At 40.9% G+C, this 22422-nt stretch overlaps 1 protein-coding gene across 1 annotated transcript in view; it reads right to left on the reverse strand.

Moving 5' to 3' along the window:
* Window positions 1-307: 307 nt before the first annotated feature.
* Window positions 308-22422, reverse strand: part of LOC307146309 (E3 ubiquitin-protein ligase TRIM39-like) — a 33751-nt gene continuing 11636 nt past the window's right edge. The window contains exons 4-8 of the mRNA XM_079850207.1: window positions 19258-19353; window positions 15972-16205; window positions 1773-1917; window positions 1382-1417; window positions 308-1280 (exon numbers count right to left, since the gene is read on the reverse strand). Coding sequence (XP_079706333.1) covers window positions 742-1280; window positions 1382-1417; window positions 1773-1917; window positions 15972-16205; window positions 19258-19353 — 1050 coding nt within the window. The 3' untranslated portion in view covers window positions 308-741. The remainder of the gene's footprint in view (window positions 1281-1381; window positions 1418-1772; window positions 1918-15971; window positions 16206-19257; window positions 19354-22422) is intronic.

The raw sequence follows: 22422 nt of genomic DNA on the forward strand, positions 1-22422 counted from the left end.
CAATCTACTTGTAGACAGCACACGGGAGGACACCGGTTCCACTCTGAGATTATAAAATCTGGTGAATGTGTTGGGTGTCACCCAGCGTGCAGCTATGCATATGTCTGCCAGAGACGTGCCGTGCACAAACGCTCACACCGCATGTTGAGTGAGCTCTCACTCCAAGTGGGCACGGCTGATCTTGGGATTGATACGTCAAGAAGATGGCATCCAATATCCAGTGGGGTAACCTCTGTTTGGAGTCAGCCTTTCCCTTCAGCTGTCCTCCATAGCAGACAAAGAGCGAAGTTGCGAAGTCCTGAAATTTTGTCGACTGAAAATGCCCGCAGGTCTCCCACCCTTGTAATAGAAGTGAGCGCAGTCAGGAGCGCTGTCTTAAGGGACAGGGTTTTAATCTCCACTGACTGCAGAGGCTCAAAGGGTGCTCTCTGTAAGGCCGTCAGGACCACGGAGAGATCTAAAGAGGGGATGAGGCATTTGTAACAAATTAGCCATTTACACGTACACATAACTTACAAATATTTCATTATAGTTGATGTTTTGTCAATGACTGATTTTTTTTTAAGGGCCTGTATATACATTTCATTTTTGCACTAGTATCACGTTAATTTTCTTTATATTTGTAAGTACAATCTACTTGATTGTGGTTAGTGCAAATTCTTTTTTGGTTTTTATTTACATATTCTAAAAACAGCACATCCATAGTTAATCTTTTCAGACTTTGAAGTTATTTTGTCCGTTTTATCTGACAGGTGTGATGATCAGTGGGCTTGAGTTTTTACCCTCATCATTATCGCATGGGCTAAAAAATGGAAAGAGTTTCTTAATGAAAGTCTGACCAGTGAAAGAGTAGATATGAGATCTGGACTCCACGTCATAAAAAGAGACCTGACCCTCCTCATAATCCACAAACACACCAACCTTCTCAGGTTTCACTCTCAGAGATAAAAAGACAAATGGATGTTCGCAAGCTACATATTGATTCTCATTCCTCAGAATCACAGTCCAGAATCCATCCTCTGGTTTCAGTGTGATCGTCCCCTTCCTTTTAATGGATTCTCTGATCACTCCTAAACACCACCCAGTCTTTCCCTTCACCTGCACCTCATAGTAAAATCTCCCTGAACTGAATCCCTGCTTTGCCAGAACACAAAGACCCACATCAAATCTCTTTGGGTTTTCTGGGACGCCCTGCTCAAAGTCTCCATCACTGACTTGTTTTCCATCATCAGACAGGATGAGATATGAATTCGCTGTATCAGGATCCAGAGTCACATCCACTGAGAGAGAACAAAATATATTTATGTGTACAGCATATAATACAGATTATAAACAAAGTATTGTAAGTGTATTGAAGAAAATGGTGTCAGTCACACTGTACCTGCAAACTTCTGCACAAACTTCAACCCTGTGGAAACTGATGATAATATAATGATGAATTATTCATAGCAATAATTTCAAGTTAACAGTGAGTTTCTCTCTATTAGCAGCATCAATGGCATGTAGTGAAACTGGTTATATTTCATGTTGTTTACATGTCTCTAAAGTAAGTTAAAGTAATACTGCAATAACGACATCAGTTAAAGTTTGGATATAACTTTAAATAGACTAGGTTTAGTTAGTGATTTTATCATATCAGTCCAATACTAACTTGGCAAGTTTAAGTTATCACCAGCAGGTCACCGATGCTTAAACTTTATTTAACCCACAATATATCTTGAAAAATATAGTTACTAACAAAAATCTATACACTGTATTTGATATTCACATACCAGTTTGACTGAGTTTTTCATTAAGAGTCGCACCTAGAGTTTTCTTCAGTTGAATCAGAGCTCTTTTCAGAGAGTTCACATCAGAGTCAATCCTGATCTCAGTCCAGTTCTTGGTGTGTGGACGAGTGTTCAGGGATGAGCTCATCTACAGCAGGAGAGAGAGAAGACTGTTAAATAAGATCATTATTATTAAAGTAGTTAATTCAATATGTTTTACACAGTTGAGGCAAAACCTCTGTATGGATATGGATGGATACCACCATACTTCCCCTAAATATATTAGATATTAATAAATTAGATATTTTCTGTATTACAACCTTTCTCAAATATTGATATATGCAAATGAGTTAAAGGTTTTTACTGAGGGGAATTTTTAAATCACTTTGCGCACTGAAAAGACAGAACAAACAGGAAACCTATAGCCACACGATTGGACACCGTCATTGGGCCAATTTAGTGGACCTTAAAGAACAGTGTTTGTCCTGTAATAATAATAATAATAATAATAATGCATTTTATTTATAACGCACATTTCATCCGAGATCTCAAAGTGCTACAGGTTAAAAACAAAAAAGATAAGCACTTCTTTAAAAAAACATCTAAAGGGGACCAAAAGCTTTGCTAAAAAGAAATGTCTTAAGGCCTTTTTTAAAACAGTCAGTGGATTGAGGTGCCCTCAGGGAGTCAGGGAGGGCATTCTACAGATGTGGGGCCGCAGTACAAAAGGCCCTATCTCCCATCATCCTAAATCTGGTTCTGGGTATGTGGAGGAGGTTTGAGTGAGTGGAACGGAGGCAACGGGTTGTGTTTTGTGGGTTGATAAGTTCTTTGAGGGGGGGGGGGGCATGTCCATGGATGCATTGATGTGTAAGGAGGGAAACATTGTACTCAATCCTGGTGGAGATGTGAAGCCAGTGGAGTGAGTGAAGAATGGGGGTAATGTGCTCATGTTTCCGCACTCTCATCTGGATCCTAGCTGCAGAATTTTGGATATACTGAAGCCTCTGCAGAGTCTTTCTAGGAATCCCAAAGAGAAGTGCGTTGCAATAGTCCAGTCTGGAAGAGACAAAGGCATGAACCAGCTTTTCAGCATCTGAGAGGGTGAGAATAGGGCGGAGTTTGGAGATGTTACGTAGGTGGTAGAAAGAGGTCTTGCATAGGTGATTTATATGAGCTTCAAAAGTGAGTTGGGAGTCCATTTTTACACCAAGATTAGTGACTATTAATGAGAGGGGAGTGTTGGTGCCAGAAAAGGTGATGCTGGTTATGGATGATGATTTGATCTGGTGAGGAGTGCAAACCAGGATGGCTTCGGTTTTGGAGCTATTGAGTTGAAGGAAGTTGTGCTCCATCCATACCTTTGTCTCCTCCAGACAGGTGCTGAGTTTTGATGGGGATGACTGTGAGGGTGTGGTTTCAGCTGTGGCATGTACATAGAGCTGTATGTCATCAGCATAGCAGTGGAATGAGATTTTGGGACGGCTGATGATTTGGCCAAGGGGGGTGAGGTACAGAATGAAGAGGATGGGGCCAAGGACTGATCCCTGGGGGACACCGCAAGTAACTGTGTGTGGATTTGATTTGGAGTGGCCCAGGGAGATGTATTCTGTCCGGTTTGTGAGGTATGATCTGAATCAACTGAGGGCAGTGTCATTAAGTCCAGTAGTGAGGTGGATCTGGTTTAAAAGAATGCCATGGTCAACAGTGTCAAATGCAGCAGAAAGGTCCAGGAGGATGAGGAGGGAGGGAGAGCCAGCATCAGATGATATGAGGAGGTCGTTTGTGACTCTAACGAGGGCAGTCTCTGTGCTGTTAGCAGAGCTGAAACCTGACTGGAATTTTTCAAAGAAGTTATTATGTTTGAGGTGGTCCTGAAGGTGGGTGGCAACTGCTTTCTCAAGTACTTTTGATATGAAGGGGAGATTGGAGATGGGCCTATAGTTGGATAGGACTTCCAGAACAAGAGTGGTTTTTTTGAGCAGTGGTGTGATAATGGCATTTTTTTAAGACAGGGGGAACATGACCAGTTTTGAGGGAATGATTTATAACAGTGGTGATCAGGGGACTTAGGACAGTGATATGAGTTTTTACCAGGGAGGTTGGGAGAGGGTCCAGGGGACAGGTGAAGGATTTCATCTTCCTGATGATGTTCTGCACCTCTTCTGATGAAACCTCAGGAAAGCAGTTTAGGAGTTGGGAGAAGGTATATGTTGGTGGAACAGTTTGGGTGGGAGGACCAGAAAGGGCAGAGCGAATATGTGCAATTTTTGACGTGAAGAAATTCATTAATTTATTGCACTGTTCTTCTGTAGTGACAGTAATTGGGGGAGATTGTGGTTTGAGAAGGTGATTTATAGTGGAAAAAAGCTGCTTGGAATTTCCTGGGCTGTTTCTGATTGCATCGGAGTAGAAATGTGGCCTTGCCTCTTTAAGGGACTGTGCATATTTTTGTTGTTGCTCCCGGTAAATTTGTTTGTGGATAGTGAGGCCAGAGGCTCTGAAACGCCGCTCAAGGACCCGCCCTGCTGCCTTCATCTTACAAAGCCCATCTGTGAACCAGGGTGCTGAGCGGGTGAAGGTGGCTGTTCTTGTTTTAGCAGGTTTTTAGGTTTCTGAAACAAATATTTTGCTTAGGCTTGAAGAGGCTGAATGGCGGTGGCAAATCCATAGAAATTACCTTGTGATCAGACACACCTAGGTCATACACCTGCAGGTTGGTGAGAGGGGCAGAGTTTGTAATGACCAGGTCCAAGGTATGCCCCCTGGTGTGTGTGGGGACACCAACAAGTTGTTTTACAGATGGTGGTCAACCAGAATGAGACTTTTACCGCCGCCGTTCCCGCGGCGGCAAAATTGGGATGTGTATTTGCTGCCTTTTACCGCTGAGTGGCGCTGTAATCACAGACTTTGAAAAGTGTCAGTTTATTCTCTTTATGACGTAATCTGCCGCGGCAGTAATTTGAGTTGAGGTCACAGATAAATTCAAGATAAATATTGTGGTTAAACGAATTCAAATTCATTAAATTCAAACAAAGTATACTCTAAAAAATGCTGGGTTATTTTTTAAACCCAAATGCTGGGTTGAGCATTTTGACTATGTTGCTGGGTTATTTTCTCCGTAATCAGCTGGCAATGACCCAGCATTTGGGTTTTGGAAATTTTGACCCAGCGCCTCCTCGCGACTCGCGAGTCGCGCGCTTTTGTCCACACTGTTCAAATCACTACGTCGACAGGAGGACGAGAGGTTCAAGCAGGAGCGAGCGTAAAGGTGAGCAACCCTGTTTTATTACAACTTTCCTAATGTTAAGTAACGTTAGTCAAAGAAGTCAGAAAGTCAACAAGAAGTTATGTTGAAATGAACTATGAATTATTGACGAAGTCGACGTCTGTCGAACTAGCGACCGTTATGCTAACGTTAACGTTACGTTACACATAACATACATTATTTTTACACGGTCTGTAATCAATTATTCCACTTAAAACACGGTTACAATGTCTAAGTACAGTTGTTGGTGTCTGTTTTATCTCCAGAAATGTTGCGGGTTACTTGATTTCGGCGGTGTTGGATGGATGCAGTGTAACGTCACTGGCTGGATATGTTAAAGAAGCTGTAAGTCTAACGTTACCTATTATTTAACTGTGTTTGTTAGTCATTTTCGAAAGGTAGCTTTACATAAAATATTGAATTATGCTGCAGTATGTTCTCTGTGTTTGGGTGCGTGCGCCTTAATTCAATTTGGCTAAGCATTTCTGCAGAAAACAGTGATGTCATCGTCCAGCTCAGTACAATTCTTATCAAAAACTGTCATTGTTCATTTAAAGTCAGTTCAGTGTTGCTTCAGTTACGTTCAGAAACTATGTAAAGATAATCAAAGTAGTTACTGAAGTACAATTTGGTCTTAAACCGGCTCTGAAAAAAAGAGTCATTCAGTTCAGTTCAGTTCAGTTCTCATCTGATATTGTCAGTGCAATTAAATCAATAATATTGTTGAAAATTAAGTGCCCCTAACTAAGCAAGCCAGAGACAACAGTGGCAAGGAACCCACACTCCATCAGGTGACAGAATGGAGAGGGAAAAAAACCTTAGGAGGAACCAAGCTTATGTATTAAATAGCCTAATACAATTTATTATTTTGGTTTGTCATGCAATTTGGTTCACAGTCATTAAATAACTATGATGATCATTGAATCGTGAATGATTTAAAAAAAAAAACTGCCAGGAAGAATAAACATTAACAACATTTATTTATTATTTTTACTTATCTTGAAACTGCAATCAAATAAGTCAATGGGCGCAATGGGCAATTATTATAACGATAGACTAATACATTGGAATGAATAAAAATATTCTATGAAATATCTACAGGTAATTTTATAAAATATTTTTTAATTATCCACAAAATTAACATTTCTTCTGTTTACAGTCTTGTGAATTAACAATAGTTAATTAAGCTGTTAAAAATTATTTAGTCTATTTATTTTTTTTATTTTTTTAATTAAGTAATGATTCATTCAAATTATTTATATATATATTTTTTAAATTAACTGGAGCCAGCATAAAAATAAATTTAAAAAACATTGTACATGTAATACATGCTAAATTTGTAAAGATATTACTAATCAGATGTTTCCTTCTTTTCTTTTACAGCAATGGACATTTTTGTTCAACAAATCTCCTCAACTGGAGTCTTGAGTGCCTCATTGAAAAATTGCTGGTAAATATGTGATGAACAATTTTGTATTTCAAATTCTCTTTCTTTGTAGGTAATCTTTTTTTCACAGTTGCATCCAGTGCCAACCCTAACCCTTAAAGGGATAGTTTGCCCAAAAATGATATTTAACCCATGATTTACTCACCCTCAAGCCGTTTGAGATGCATATGTCAATCATTTTTCAGACAAACACATTTTCAGTTATTTTAGAAAATGTCTTCGATCTTTCAGTGGTTATAATGTGAAGCAATGGGGTCCACCTCATTCAAGTCCCAAAATGTGCATGCATCCTTCACAAAAGTAATCCATCCGGCTCCAGGGGGATAAACGAAGGCCTTCTGAGGGTAATCCGTGCGGTTTTGTCGTAAAAATATACATATTTAAAACTTTATAAATGAAAATAACTGGCTTCCGGTAGCGGTCGACGCGCGTTCATGGAGATGGATGCTGGTGTATGACGTAGGACGTAGCGTAGAAAGCGTCTTGACGTAGAATGAATGTAGAGTTTTGTTTTGCTCTGCTCTCTGGCTGCGCTGTCACGTTCGTTCTACGTCACGACGCTTTCTACGCTACGTCCTACGGATTACTTTTGTGAAGGATGCATGCACATTTTGGGACTTGAAGGAGGTGAACCCCATTGCTTCACATTATAACCACTGAAAGATCTAAGACATTTTCTAAAATAACGGAAAATGTGTTCGTCTGAAAAAAGATTGACATATGCATCTCGAACGGCTTAAGGGTGAGTAAATCATGGGTTAAATATCATTTTTGTGCGAACTAGACTTAATGTCAAACCATGTAGGGTGAATTTAAATCAGTTATATTGTAGGGCTGGCATAGGGTACCACTTCTGTGCCTAGTCGTTGTCAGTGTAATTTCATAGATAGCCGTGCTTGTTTGCCCCTTTCTTGGTTTAAGGCAGTGGTTCTCAAATGTCCTGGGACCCCCATAATTTAGGATGTCTCACCCAATTTAAATTTTGCAGTCTGTACTAATGAGCTGAATCAGGTGTGTTAAATGAGGGAGATATAAAAAATGTGCAGTGGTATGGGGTCCCCAGGACGGGTTTGAGAAGCACTGCTTTAAGGGATAGTTCACCTCAAAAGGAAAATTCTGTCGTCATTTACTCACCCTCATGGTATTACAAACCTGAATGATTTTCTTCTCCTGAACACAAAAGAAGATATTTAAAAAAAATGTTGGTAACAAAACAGTTAACAATAGCCATTGACTTTTATAGTACTTTTTTCCTATTATGGAAGTCAGTGGCTACCGTCAACTATCTTGTTACTGACATTCTTTAAAAAATCTTTTTGTGTTCAGCAGAAGAAAGAAACTTCAAAAAAAGTTCCAAAAAAAGGTTTGGAACAACGTGAGGGTGAGTAAATGAGGCGAGTAAATTTGACATGAGGGTGAGTAAATTTGCATTTTATGGTGAACTATACCTTTAATAACACTAAATGTTTTCAGATTACCAGAGTACATATTTAACTGTTATATATTTAAGCTAATTTCACTCATTCTAAGTTGACCTTAGTTAGAAATGCACTTTGCTTAATTTAAAAGCTGATGAACGAACATGTTCTAATCTGCCATTTTTCTATTCTTAGATTCCAAAGGCATACTAGCACTTACAATCCTGCCTGTCATTCTTCCCCCGCCTGTGTAAGATTGGCCACAAAACCTTTCGGCCAACTATTCAAGAGACAAGAACCTCATCCATTGATGTACAACCGGTAAGTAAAACAACAGGGGACAAAAAGAGCAGGCTCATTTCTTTACACCTGTTTGTAGGGCTGCACAATAAATCGTTTTATTCCTGCTTGAATCTGACATGCATTTCATTTTCTCACAACTCTTTAAAGGATTAGTTCACCCCAAAATGAAAATTTCCTAATAATTGACTCACCCCAATGTCTTCCAAGATCCATGTCTTTCTTTCTTCAGTGGAAGAGAAATTCAGTTTTTTGAGGAAAACATTTCAGTATGTTTCTACACAGAATAGACTTAAATGGCAACCAACTATCCCAACGTTCAAAGAAGGTTCAAATGTCCATCTCAATGCAGCTTCAGAGTCTCTACACAATCCCAGTCGAGAAATAAGGGTGTTATCTAGCGAAACCATAAGCCATTTGTGGTTTAATAGTATATAAATGTTTTTTTTGTTTTTTGTTTTTAAATGACCGATCGTTTCGCTAGATAAGACTCTTATTTCTCAACTGGGATTGTGTAGAGACTCTGAAGCTGCATTGAGACGGACATTTGAACCTTCTTTGAACGTTGGGATAGTTGGTTGCCATTTAAGTCTATTCTGTGTAGAAACATACTGAAATGTTTTCCTCAAAAAAACTTAATTTCTTTTCGACTGAAGAAAGAAAGACATGGATATCCTGGATGGCACTGGGGTGAGTAAATGATTAGGAAATGTATATTTTGGGGTGAACTAATTCTTTAAGTTAATTTAAGATGGTATTTAACTAATTTAAGACTGCTCTTATGAAAACCTAAGACACACTTTTAAATAATTATGTGTCTGATATTGTCTTTCCCTCATTTAGTCTGGAACCAACATGGTGCTTTACCTGGAAAGGCAGAGAGAAGCAAAACCCTCCCCCTTTGTCTTGGAGCTTGGAATGGCTGGACAGTGTTTTGGTGAAGGGGAAACTCTGGAAAAGTTGACTCAGTTTTTTTTTTTTTTATCATTTTGTGAAGATAATTTTTAGCTAGGTTATTTTACAGTTTATAGGTATAGAGTTTCATGTTTTTATTTTGCTACACAGGACTAAATGATTGCTTATTTAAAATGAATTGCAATGTATGTACTTACTGTTTTTACGCAGAGATGTGCCTCCCATTTTTGCTGCACATGACTAAATGATTGCTTATTTAAGTGAATTACAATGTATGTACTTATGTGTTTTTATTGTATTCTTTGTGAATAGAATCTTAAGCTGTAGGCTATTTTACAGTTTATAAGTGTAGAGTTTTGAATTTTGAGAATCTTACCATTTTATAATATTTTAACACCAACATTTTAGCACAAATGATTTTTGTGGGCCTCCGTTTATGTTGCAGATGTCTATTTTTTTTTTACATGAATGTATTTATGATTATATTAATTTCCTGGAATAAACACTTTAATTGAATCAATAAACAGTAGTGTTATTATTGTTATTAATATTTTTGTATTTTTCTATTCGTTTTTTTATTATTATTATTATCTAAAATTAATAACCTGTAGCATGGGGGTTGTTTGACCCAGCACTGATTAAAAACAACCCAGCAGATGGGTTAATGTATAAAAACCCAGCCTGCTGGGTCAAAATAACCCAGCATGTGTTCTGTCCAATATTTACCCAGCGCTGGGTTGCCAAATAACCCAAATTGGGTTGTTTTTAACCCAGCATTTTTTAGAGTGTAGACACACGTTAACATTGTGTGCCCAGTTTTTCTATAATTTAGAAAGGCTATGTCAATAGGTTACTTGTCATTTTCTTCGTGTTATTTTAATGTGTTTGTAGATTTATTAACTGAAACATAACAGTGAAATAAATTAAAATAATTTACCGTGAAATTAAAACATTTTCAGGACTTGCAGCTCCTAACCGATGTAGTCGGTTTAAGCATTCTTTGTTATATTCAGAACTAAATAGCCTTACATGTTACAAACTTTTAAAACAGAGAAAATAGTAGACGTTGGCGATTCAGACGGTAGCTCTGTGGTCAAAGCATTAACAAGAGCCTCTCGGAGATTCAAACGATCTGAGATCGAATCTCAGTGTAGCCGACAGTGTTGTTGATGCTTAAATATGTATCTGTTTATTAAAGTCAATCATCTTGTTTAATTATCAATTGTACATTACAACATAAATTTGCTACATTCCCGCTGCAAAGACGACACATCTGATGAAGGAAGACTGTCAGTCGATCGCACCAGAAAATGAAGATGATGAAGCTCGTCTTTAATCTGCTAAATTATTTTTTTTTGTGTGTGTGTGAATCATTCACGAGATTGAGATGACTGACAGTATACCCGGCCATATCAACGGAAGACATTTTTCAAAACAGATCGAACAAATCAGAAAAATACTTTCAATACAGTATTGCTTTCAATTAAAAAATAAACAATGAAAATGTAAAAGAAAAATAAAATTAATTAAGTTTGAAAACCCATCGCACATTTTAAGATATGAATAAAGTGTCGGGACAGTTTATTTATTTAAACAGGGTTGCATCGATAGAGTTTATTCCCTTTGTGATGCAAAATAAGAAACACAGAATCTTAGGCCTATTCTTGCAACATTTTAAATTTCTATTGTCAAAGAAATTGCAGCTAAATTAAAAAATTAAAACGGTACAAAACGGAAAAAGTTCAAAGCAACATAAATTAAGAACAGGCGTTTTTCTTTGCCTCTCTCGCGCTGGATATTTTTTTAGTAAGTTTGGTCTCCCTGCACTGCGCGCGGCGGGTCTCTCTCGAAATTAAGCATTTCAGCGTAAAAAAACACCATACAGCTGATAATACTGTATATGTCGCTGTGTGTCATCCACACAAATCACGAAAGAAAAAACTGTAACAAATAGCTTTTGTTCCTTCAAAGATACAACATGCCTTGCTGAATTCACCTTACAATAAAACGAGGTGGGTCGCAATAAAAGAGCTCTGTATCTGCTAAATTTAAATTGTTTGTGGAAAACCTATACAATCAATAAAACTACAATATATAATTTAATAAGATATAGGGCCTACTGTACATAGGCTATGGACTTTTGGAGATTTTGAGATTAATCCTTAAAAGAATTTAGCCTTTGCCTGCTCATCAGGCTGGCTCCGACACCATGAAAGACGGAACATTAACACCTCTGTCCTGCACCCCCACGATAAAGCAAAGTATTGCCTTCTCCAAACCCCCCACAGGCTAGCTGAGTTTGCAAAACAAAACAAAGAGTTTGCCACTCGTCGTGCCAAACAAATTATAAACTTAAATATTTAATTCAAAACAATCTCAAAACGCTTTGTGACATTTTGAAAAGCCGTGGATGCATTACTGCCACTGGAACCATGAACGCAACAGAATACTGGTTCTGATTTTATTGTTTGTCGTTTAAACGTCATATATATGAATTATTATAGGCTACAGAAGTAAAGTCATTGTATAATATTTGTTCCTTAGTGTAAAATGGAAATGCATGGCGATTTTATTTTGTAAATAGGCAAAAAAAATGTTTTAGAAGACAAATCTCTCTGCATCAACAATAGACTATAAAATGCATTAATAGGCTAATATAAAAACACCAGTAGTCCAAGTTAGTTCGGGATTCGAACCCGTGTCATCTAAATGATCGTAACGTAAGTTCAACCACTCGGCCACGATTCACTCGTTGCGATATGGCCTAACGTTCCAGTGTGTGTTCGCTCACACGAGCGAGAAACGCTCTTCATTCAAATGAACGCGCCGCCGCATTTGTTGAACACTAATTCAACATGCCAGAATAAAACCTGGCTTTAGAACAATGCATAGCGCTCGTCGTGGTGTGCCAAAAAATTACAATAATTTAGTTTAATTTATTTCAGTGTTAATGTTTGAGTTAAAAAATCCTCTACAAATTAAATTAACCCAAAGTCGGCTATAAGAGTCCTTTAGGCTACGTAAAAAAGTAAAGGGCTTACAGTCTTAACATTTAGGCTACTTTGCTTAAATTCGATACATTTATTTTCAGTAGGGCCTAATACATTTGTAGGGATGTAATTTCAGTATGCTTTACCAACGCTATGTATTCAATTAAAGTTCCAAGAGGTCTGGGGCCTCATTTATAAACGTTGCGTACGCACAAAAGAAGGCGTACGCCGCTCTCTACGCAATAATTGGTATTTATAAAAAGCAAACTTGACGGGAAAATGTGCGGTCCTTCACGCAAGCTCTGACCCAGGCGTACGCACAAAAACGGGTGAAATGAGAAATGGCGACACCGTCGGCAGATGGAAGAAACACGTGAAAGTGTGTGAAACTGTAGATCGTTGTGTAAAAGGAATGGCAATACTGCCTCTCATAAATAACATGAAGACTTCACAAAGCAAGTCTTACAATTAACAGCCTACACAAACACCCGTTTGATCGATCTGCAGTGTAAAACAAACAAAATCAAACGAAGATTACAACAGAAATGCAATTTAACACATATTTGCAAAAATATATAAATATGTTCTGCAATAATATTAGCATGTTATGCAATTCATCCTCATAACACATCTGTAGCTTGTCAGATGCAATCAAATGAATGGTAATAAAAAGCCATGATGCCATCACAATATGTAATGACGCACAATGGCTGATCATGCGCTTCACGCTTGCGCGTGAGTGAAGTTACGTTTCTTGGTTTTCCTCTGTGTTTGCCATGATTTCGCAATCGATGAATATTAACTTGTGGGCGTTTCACGGTCTATTTATGGGCAACTATGGGCGTGACATGAAGCCGCAAAAGCTGCGCTACATTTATAATTGATTGTGATTTATTAAGGGAAAACTGCGTAGGATGTGCGTGCGCACGGTTTTATAAATCCGAATATTTCTGTGCGTACGCACGTCCTATGTTTCATCCGTACGCCACTTCTGACGCAAATCATAAGCAAAGTTTTATAAATGAGGCCCCTGGTCTCTATATTTCCTTCCCAGCTGACACTAATATGCAAGTGCACAGCAAAAATCACAACTTGTGCTTGCTGCGAACGCAAGTTATTTAAGGTGTCTCAACTGTACACAGTCTACAGTGTGAATTCGTTACAAGGTTTCATTTAATTACATTAACGTGCAGCAATTTGTACAAATAGAGTCTATAGGCCTACTATACTGTTGTAGACATTAAATAATCTCATTTAGTATCATATTTGTTAAAATATTATAATGTTGTTTTTTCAATCTATGTTGAATATGAAAAGTGAACAGCATGAGTAAGATAGGATGCATTATATCGAGAGATGGATATGGAGTGGGTCAGACATGATTTTGACCACTTCATTAAGTTTTGTTTAGTAGAAACCTTTTTTTAAAGTGAATTTCGTTTTCTATAAATTGTATCTTAATTTTAATCATTTTTTCATCACCCAATTGTCTGGATTCAATAAGTAAGAGAAGCAAACAGACACTAATCATAGAGGCGCCCGTGAGGTCACTTGCATTGCACGTCAGCTGGAGCGCATCTCATCCTCCTAATTTAACGAAACTCAGCGTATGCCTCACACAGACATGATAAATACATCAAATACACAAAGCTTGAAATGTCTTCAAACGAAATAATTCAAAACGAAAAAGAAAAAGGCTACTCTCTGATTATGTCTTTGTGCATTTCTCTCTAGGTGCGTTCACTACAAATATGGCGATCGTCAACTTCATCTTTGCAGTCGACACTGTCAGAAAACACTAGTTCATTGATAAAAATCATATGAAGACAAGGCATATATTAAGTTATTTTAGCTGTTATGAGAAAAATAAATCTAACAAAACCTAAAATCTAAATCTAATAAATAAAAATAAAAAATATTAACGCCAATTCAACATGCCAGAATAAAACCTGATTTTTGAACAATGCGTAACGCCACTCGGCCTGGTGTGCCAAAACACTACATTTTAAACTTCAATGTTTAATTCAAAACAATCTCAAAACGCGTTGTGAATTTTTTTTTAAAGCCTAGCCTATATACATTAAGGGCATTGAAACCAGGATCTTAACTAAAACGTGTTCCGCGTAATCTCTCAAAAATTATGCCACACTACTCCATGTAATTTTTTTTTTAAGGACTGCTTTTGAAATCACTATAAATTACTGTGCAATTGTATCGCTCACGAGAGCTCTTCGTTTATCTAATTCCTCAATAGAATAGTAAAAATATTCAGCGTCATTGCTCCTAACATCGTCTCTATTTTTAACTTTTGATTCTATTTTTTTAGCTGTAAAATTGATTCTATCTTTGGTTCTATTCTGTTGTAGCCTAATAGGCCTATTTATATATATGAAAAATATGCCTATTATTTAACCCACTTACATTTTAAAATACGGCAATTGCTGCTGTTTTGCACAATGTCCCTTTGCGCCACCTGGCGGTCATTTCGGGAACGACTTTGAAATGCGGCTGGTTTATTTTCGCCGCGGTAATTTCGCCGCGGCGGCTGGCGCGGCGGTAATAGGCATTCTGGTTGACCACCATCTGTAAGTTAATGCAGTCCAGTAGTTGAAGAAATTCAGATGCAAAACGGCAGGAGGGGGTGTCAAAATGGATGTTCATATCACCTAAAATTATAACATCGGTGGAGGATGTGCAGAAAGTTGTGAGGAGATTTGGCATCTCAGTGATAAATGATGTGTTTGGTTTTGGTGGTCGGTAGATGAGGAGGAACAGCACAGGGGAAGGGGACTTAATTGCAAGGCATTCAAATGAAGATAGTTCAGGTAATGGTTGCAGAGATAGTTCCAGATCGCTGCGATGGATGACTGACAGGCCGCCACCACTCCCTGTGCTGCAAGCTTTCTGGAGGTAGCTATATCCTTGGGGACAGCTCTCATTTAAAGAAGAAAATGTATTTGGTTGGTGCCAGGTCTCTGTAATGCACATATAATCCAGGGATTTATCCAGGATATGGTCATGAATGAGGCAGGATTTGTTTGTAATAGACTGTGCATTTAAGAGTTCGATTTTGCTACTTAATGATGCAACAAATCTTTGCACTGGCCGTAGCAGACTGGAGTCCACTCCACGTTTTCCTTTCAGCTCACTGAGTGGTGTTGCCATGGAGACATCCAAACTACTTATCCGGTAGGATACAGCACTCTGATGACGTGTGCGTGGAGCGGCAGTTCGCGTTGCTGACCAGAGAGCCGGGATGGTAAGACTTGTCTGTGAACAGACAAACTTTCTGCGGGAACTTCTATGGATATAGCACGGACGGCGGAGAAGTCCTAGTTGTTTAAGCATTGCAGTGCACGGTGGAGTGAGGAAACTGTTGAGATTCATCAGCTGGTTGACGGAGTAACTCAACATAGTGGAAGAGGTGCAGGTTGTTTTTAGCCGTGTAGCCAGAATGCTAGCTGCAAGGACTTTCAACTCTGCGGCAGCGCCGATGGGTGGTTTCAGGCTTCCCAGATGCACTTCACGATGGTGTGGACAAGCTGAGTCCAGGCTGTCCAGGAGGAGACTTTTCCGACTGCGGTAGCAGCAGCGATGACCAATTCCAGGTAGTCTTCGAGCAGATGTTTTGCTAGCGGCAACAGGTAGGCCACCGCTAGACTCGAAAGCTACCTGATATCTATCCAGATAGCTGGTCAGTGGCAAGGATAGTAAAAGAATAAAAGGTTAAAAACTTGGCGTTATTTTAGCGTGACTGGAGAAGCGGCGAACAGACAGCGCCAGCATCCTCTTCACGTTCTCCTATCAAACACATGGAACACATGGTAATATTGTACATATTGACTGAGACAGATGTTGACAGACCTGTATGAGATGGAGATGATCTTCAGTGTGTGAGAGCAGCTCCAGCTCAGTGTTTCTCCTCTTCAGCTCAGTGATTTCCTGATGCAGCTCTTTAATGAGATCTTCAGCCTGTTTCTCTGCTGCTTTCTGCTGTTCCTCCATCATCTTCAGCTGCTCAGACTGACATCTCTCAATGGAGCGGATCAGATCAGTGAAAATCTCCACACTGGAGGATCTCTCTTCCTCTGTGTTTCTCTGATGATTGAAAACAGTTCAAAGATGTTCTATTTGTTAATCTTACATATTTATTTACATATTATTTAAAGGGATAGTTCAACCCAAAATGAAAATGATCTCATCATCAATTAACCTTATGTCACTTAAAATGTGTGATTCTCATTGGAACACAAAGGACACTCAAGTGCAATTCACCAATATTTGTGCTCTATGAGAAAAAATCATGTTTGTGTCACATGCTTGTCCTGTCCTGTGCTGCACATGGGTGTTTTTGTTATTTTGGGCCATGTGCTCATGTCATTGTCTGGTCCCTCCCCCTTGTTATCTGATTATTGTTTGAGTTCTTTCACCTGTTCCCCCTTGATTAGTTTCCCTTTATTAGTTCCCTCTTGTTTGCAGTCTGTGTCGATCGTTGTCTATGTTTTCCCCCTGTGTTATGTTCCTGATTTTTGCCTGCCTTGTTTTCCCCCACGGGGAGTTTTTGTTTGTAGTTTGATTTTTGTTAATTATTTAATAAATTTCCTTACCTGCACTTGTATCCTCGCTTCACTTTTGACGTTCCGTGACAGAACGATCGACCAACATGAGGATTCAGCAGAAGGACTCCCGCCAACCACCGATTGCCCCTGTTTCCTGCCCTCACTATGAGCGAATCATGAGATTCAGTAATTTGGCTTCTCTCCGACAACAGGGGACCAAAATGAAGGATTTCGCCCTGAGATTCAGTGCGGCAGCGGAAGGGCTCGGCCTTGGGGATGCAGCACTTAAGGACCTATTTAATTATGCCCTTGATGAGCCCAGAAGTTACTGGACAATGATAGGTCTGGAACGTCTGACTTTTGAGAGATTCTTAAATTACATAGAGCGTCAAGGGAATCCACCAGCTGGGGAAGTTGCAGATCCCCCAGAGGTAGCCGTAGAATCTGCGACGGAGACGGTAACTCCCACACCACGCTCTCGGAAGCGGAGGAGGAGGAAGCACATGAGTTCCATCCAGCCAGAGACTGTTCACGTCACGTCTGCTGATCCAGAGACTGTTCACGTCACGCCTGCCGAGCCTGTGTCTTCAGACAAGATGACAGCCGCTGAGAGTGTTCACGTCACGTCTGCCGAGCCTGTGTCTTCAGACAAGATGGCCGCCACCGAGAGTATTCACGTCACGTCTGCCAAGCCTGTATCTTCAGACAAGATGGCCGCCGCCGAGAGTGTTCATGCCACGTCTGCCGAGCCTGTGTTCCCTGACAAGATGGCCGCCGTCGAGCCTGTGTCTGTTCCTGAACCTGAGCCGGTGGCTGTCCCTGAGCCTGTGCCTGTGTCTATTCTTGAGCCGGTAGTGTCTGTTCCTGAGCCGGAGCCAGTGTCTGTTCCTGAGCCGGAGCCAGTGTCTGTTCCTGAGCCGGAGCCAGTGTCTGTTCCTGAGCCGGAGCCAGTGTCTGTTCCTGAGCCGGAGCCAGTGTCTGTTCCTGAGCCGGAGCCAGTGTCTGTTCCTGAGCCGGAGCCAGTGTCTGTTCCTGAGTCTGTGCCTGTGCTTGTGTCTGTTTCTGTGTCTGTTCCTGAGCCGGTGGTGTCTGTTCCTGAGCCTGAGCCGGAGGCATCTGTTCCTGAGCCCTCAGTAACCGCGACACTGGCCATTATGGCCACAGCCATGTGGTGTGTGTGGGCTACGCACACACTTGGACCGGTGGTGTCTGTTCCTGGGCCGGTGGTGTCTGTTCCTGGGCCGGTGGTGTCTGTTCTCGAGCCGGTGGTGCCAGTTCCAGTGCCCGAGTCGGTGGTGCCAGTTCCAGTGCCTGAGTCGGTGGTGCCAGTTCCAGTGCCTGAGTCGGTGGTGCCAGTTCCAGTGCCTGAGTCGGTGGTGCCAGTTCCAGTGCCTGAGTCGGTGGTGCCAGTTCCAGTGCCTGAGTCGGTGGTGCCAGTTCCAGTGCCTGAGTCGGTGGTGCCAGTTCCAGTGCCTGAGCCATTGGTGTCTGTTCCAGTTCCTGCGCCCTGGCCGGCCGAGGGGTCGTCGCCGCCCTGGCCGCCCGAGGGGTCGTCGCCGCCCTGGCCGCCCGAGGGGTCGTCGCCGCCCTGGCCGCCCGAGGGGTCGTCGCCGCCCTGGCCGCCCGAGGGGTCGTCGCCGCCCTGGCCGCCCGAGGGGTCGTCGCCGCCCTGGCCGCCCGAGGGGTCGTCGCCGCCCTGGCCGCCCGAGGGGTCGTCGCCGCCCTGGCCGCCCGAGGGGTCGTCGCCGCCCTGGCCGCCCGAGGGGTCGTCTCCGCCCTGGCCGCCCGAGGGGTCGTCGCCGCCCTGGCCGCCCGAGGGGTTGTCTCCTCTGTCCAAGCCACCTGTTGAACTGTCATCTCCGGCCTGGTCGGCTGTCGGACTGTCTGTGCCCTGGTCTGTCCCTCCCGCCCCGCCCTGGTCTGTCCTTCCCGCCCCGCCCTGGTCTGTCCCTCCCGTCCCGCCCTGGTCTGTCCCTCCCGTCCCCCGCCCTGGTCTGATGGAGCGTCTGGTAGCCGCTCCGTAGGGAGGGGGTAATGTCACATGCTTGTCCTGTCCTGTGCTGCACATGGGTGTTTTTGTTATTTTGGGCCATGTGCTCATGTCATTGTCTGGTCCCTCCCCCTTGTTATCTGATTATTGTTTGAGTTCTTTCACCTGTTCCCCCTTGATTAGTTTCCCTTTATTAGTTCCCTCTTGTTTGCAGTCTGTGTCGATCGTTGTCTATGTTTTCCCCCTGTGTTATGTTCCTGATTTTTGCCTGCCTTGTTTTCCCCCACGGGGAGTTTTTGTTTGTAGTTTGATTTTTGTTAATTATTTAATAAATTTCCTTACCTGCACTTGTATCCTCGCTTCACTTTTGACGTTCCGTGACAGTTTGGGGCAAAATGAGGGTTACTAGATAATGGCAGAACTATCAATTTAATTCAGTGCCTTTATTAATTAGATTGAACTATTATGATACATAACATTTTTTAAATGTATTTTTTGCAATGATAGTTAGAGAGTGAACAGAAAGTAAAAATCAAAGTGAAAGGGGGATCGAAAATGACCATGAGTCAGGAAATGAACTCGGGTTGATCGAAGCACAAACCTTTCTCAGCTCTACTGAGTGTTTAATCTCTTGAATCTTCTTCATTCTGTCCTGGATCATCTGATGAACGTCTGTCTGTGTCTGAACCAGCTGATTCTACATACAGAGAAAAACATAGACACATTTATAACTGAATATAGCTTTCCATCTTCTTACAGTCTTATTTTTAAAAAACAAACATTTAAAGATCATATGAATTCAAAATTATAGTTTTGAATCTTTTAGTCCATGTCAGACAGTTTTGAGGGTAACAAAATCAGCTTTTATCAGATGCAATGAAAGACTATTGAATTTAGCTGTTATTTAAATAAAAAAAAGGGACAGGTTCTTTAACATGTCAAGACACAGAAAAGAAAATGTCTAGGTTACTAATGTAACCCCCATTCCCTGAGGGAGAGACCAGAGACTTTATGTCAGACTGAACTGATGTATTGGGATCTCGCCTGAGAGCCCAATCACATTTGAGTGATAAAAGAACAAGCCAATGGACATTGCGAGTGAGATTTGCATCACAAGCCACACCCCACTTCCGGGTATATAAGGCAGCGTGCAAGCTCTCACATTAAGTTTTCTGCTGAGGAGCTTAGACGGGGTCCCGGCCATTTCAGCGAAGGTACAGGAGTTGTGGCAATGGGATGTAAAGTCTCTGTTCCCTCTTTCAGGAGGGAAGTGACATTCCCTATTAGTCATGTTCGATGTTACATCGGACTGAACTGACGTATTGGGATCCCTATGGAAAGTGCCACAACAGCTGCCAAGAGTAAGCCGCCTAGTCCCCCTGAACCTGTTGGGGGTGGAAGAAAGGATAGGGCTTTGCACAGAGAATGTCAATCACTGGTGTTCCTTCTGACCCTATACGGTGAGACTACTTAATAACACTGGAAAAGTGTGCCTATTCCAACCAGAAAGGAATGCTACAGAGACAACATCTCGCCTGTAGGGAGGTAACATGTAACATGATTTCCGGCGTCATGAGCGACCGTGACCACTGGTGACAGGATGGGACATGTCCAGCAACGCGACAAAGTTGAGATATGTTTAAATTTATGCAAATGAAGAGCGACTTTCGGGAGCGACAACCAATAGGAGTAAAATCAGTGGAGCGCACGTGGTGTACTTGAGTCCGACCAAGGCAAGATGAATGGGAAGCTCATTTTAGCAGTTAGAAACTGTCCTATAATTTATGATATGTCTCAGTATAAATACGGTGGTATTCGCTGTGCTGACTGAGCCTGAATGGTTTCTTGAACCCAGATAGACTGGCATTTGCCCTTTTGCTGCAGTTAAGAAGCCGTGATGGCAAAGAGCACTCGCTGTTTCTCGTTCATCTTTAATATTATGCATTTTATGTACTGATTCCATTTATGTTTAGACCTTTCCTTCCAAAATGTTTGTTTGTAGAAGCACTGTCCTGATTTGTTGTCTACAACATGGGATAACATCTGTGAATGTCACTCACAAACATCACTAGGCAACCAGTAGTGGGAATGCCCACTAACGACCTCAACACCAGCGACTGGCGACATGCAGCGACAAGTCGCTTGTAGTGTGAATGCACATTTTCGCATATAGACTGACCATTTGGGCAGTGCTACATATGGAAGATCTCTGTGGTAGATCCTGCCTTGTTCAGGGGTGGTCAATAAGACACGGGCTAACCAACATGGAAAGCAATATCATGGGAGAATACACATATGGGATAACCTAGGAGGGGTAGTCTAGTCTAGTACAGGGGCTGACCAACCGGGCATACATACGAGTACTAGACCTGGCTTCACATGCCTCCGCCGCATCTGACTGCCAAGGATGCTGGAGGAACTTCACCAAGGTTCAACAGTCGGGGGAACTCACATGAGGAGCAGAATAGGTGCTCGCATCCCATACTCAGAGGGAAAGGGTGCAGCAATCGAGACACCGAGCCAGCCTACCTGCACATTACCTGTTTGTACCCAACACATGTGAAGAAACCGGCTCAGCTTAGGTGTTGCCCAGCCTGCAGCTCTACATATGTCTGTTGACTAGTGATCGACCGATATTGATTTTTTATAACCGATACCGATACCGATTATTTGCATGTTTATGTGCCGATTACCGATATGCAGAACCGATATTTATTTACTGTTATACTTCTGTTTTTTACACAATTATTACAACACAAATGAACTGAACAAACAATTTTATTTATAACAATCACTCCCTCCTTGCATACATAAAAAAAACTTTATATTTATACACAAATAAATAGAGGGGTCTGAGTCCAAAAAATAAAGTGCACTGTTACTAAGTGTCTTTGTTTAAAAATAAAAGCTTTGATGAGGTAAAAAATAAAGCACAAAAATGATTCTAACATATATTCAAAGATAGTTGAGTGATGTATCTTTAAGTGGTTCCACATGTTGGAGGTATTTTTTGTATTGTATTTTGTATTGAAATGTAATTTATTTTATACAGTTTTAGAAGGTTTATGTGCCGTTTAATAGGTTTAAAGAGTGAGGAATAATTCACTGGGTAATATTAATTCACTGAATAATATTAGCTGGAATATAACATTGTCAGGAAAGTAACAAACAAAACAGCATATTTGCATTTTCCAACTAGTATGTTATTAATGAAATCCTTTCTGACAAAGTGCTGTTTATCTATGCATTTACACAGAACTATAACTTAGGCTACTCAACCGCGATCGCGCGTGGAGATAATAAATAATTAATTTCCACAGAGCGGTATATTTAGATGTGTATTAGCATTTTTTTCGAGACTATATAAACAGCACTTTGTCAGTTGGCATTTCATGATCTAGATTGAATCTAGATCATGAAATGCCAACTGACAAAGTGCTGTTTATCTATGCATTTATTTTACACAGAACTACTCAACCGCGATCGCGCGTGGAGATAATAAATAATTAATTTCCACAAAGCGATATATTTAGATGTGTATTAGCGAAATAATTGCTATGTAGTAAATGATAATATAATCTAGGATGTTTAAACAAGATAATCTTGTCAAAAGTTTCATTCAGTGGCCGTGCTTGAGCATTCCTGGTCATCAACCCAGTGAGTGCATATGAATGAACGAACTTTTTTCTCGAGACTAATGGTGAGCAAATACAACAGATAGAGAATAAAATTCAGCGCTTTTATTTTCACCATTCACTCATTCATG

Source organism: Squalius cephalus (assembly GCF_949319135.1).
Source record: "Squalius cephalus genome assembly, chromosome: 18".
In the NCBI taxonomy this organism is placed as follows: Eukaryota; Metazoa; Chordata; class Actinopteri; order Cypriniformes; family Leuciscidae; genus Squalius; species Squalius cephalus.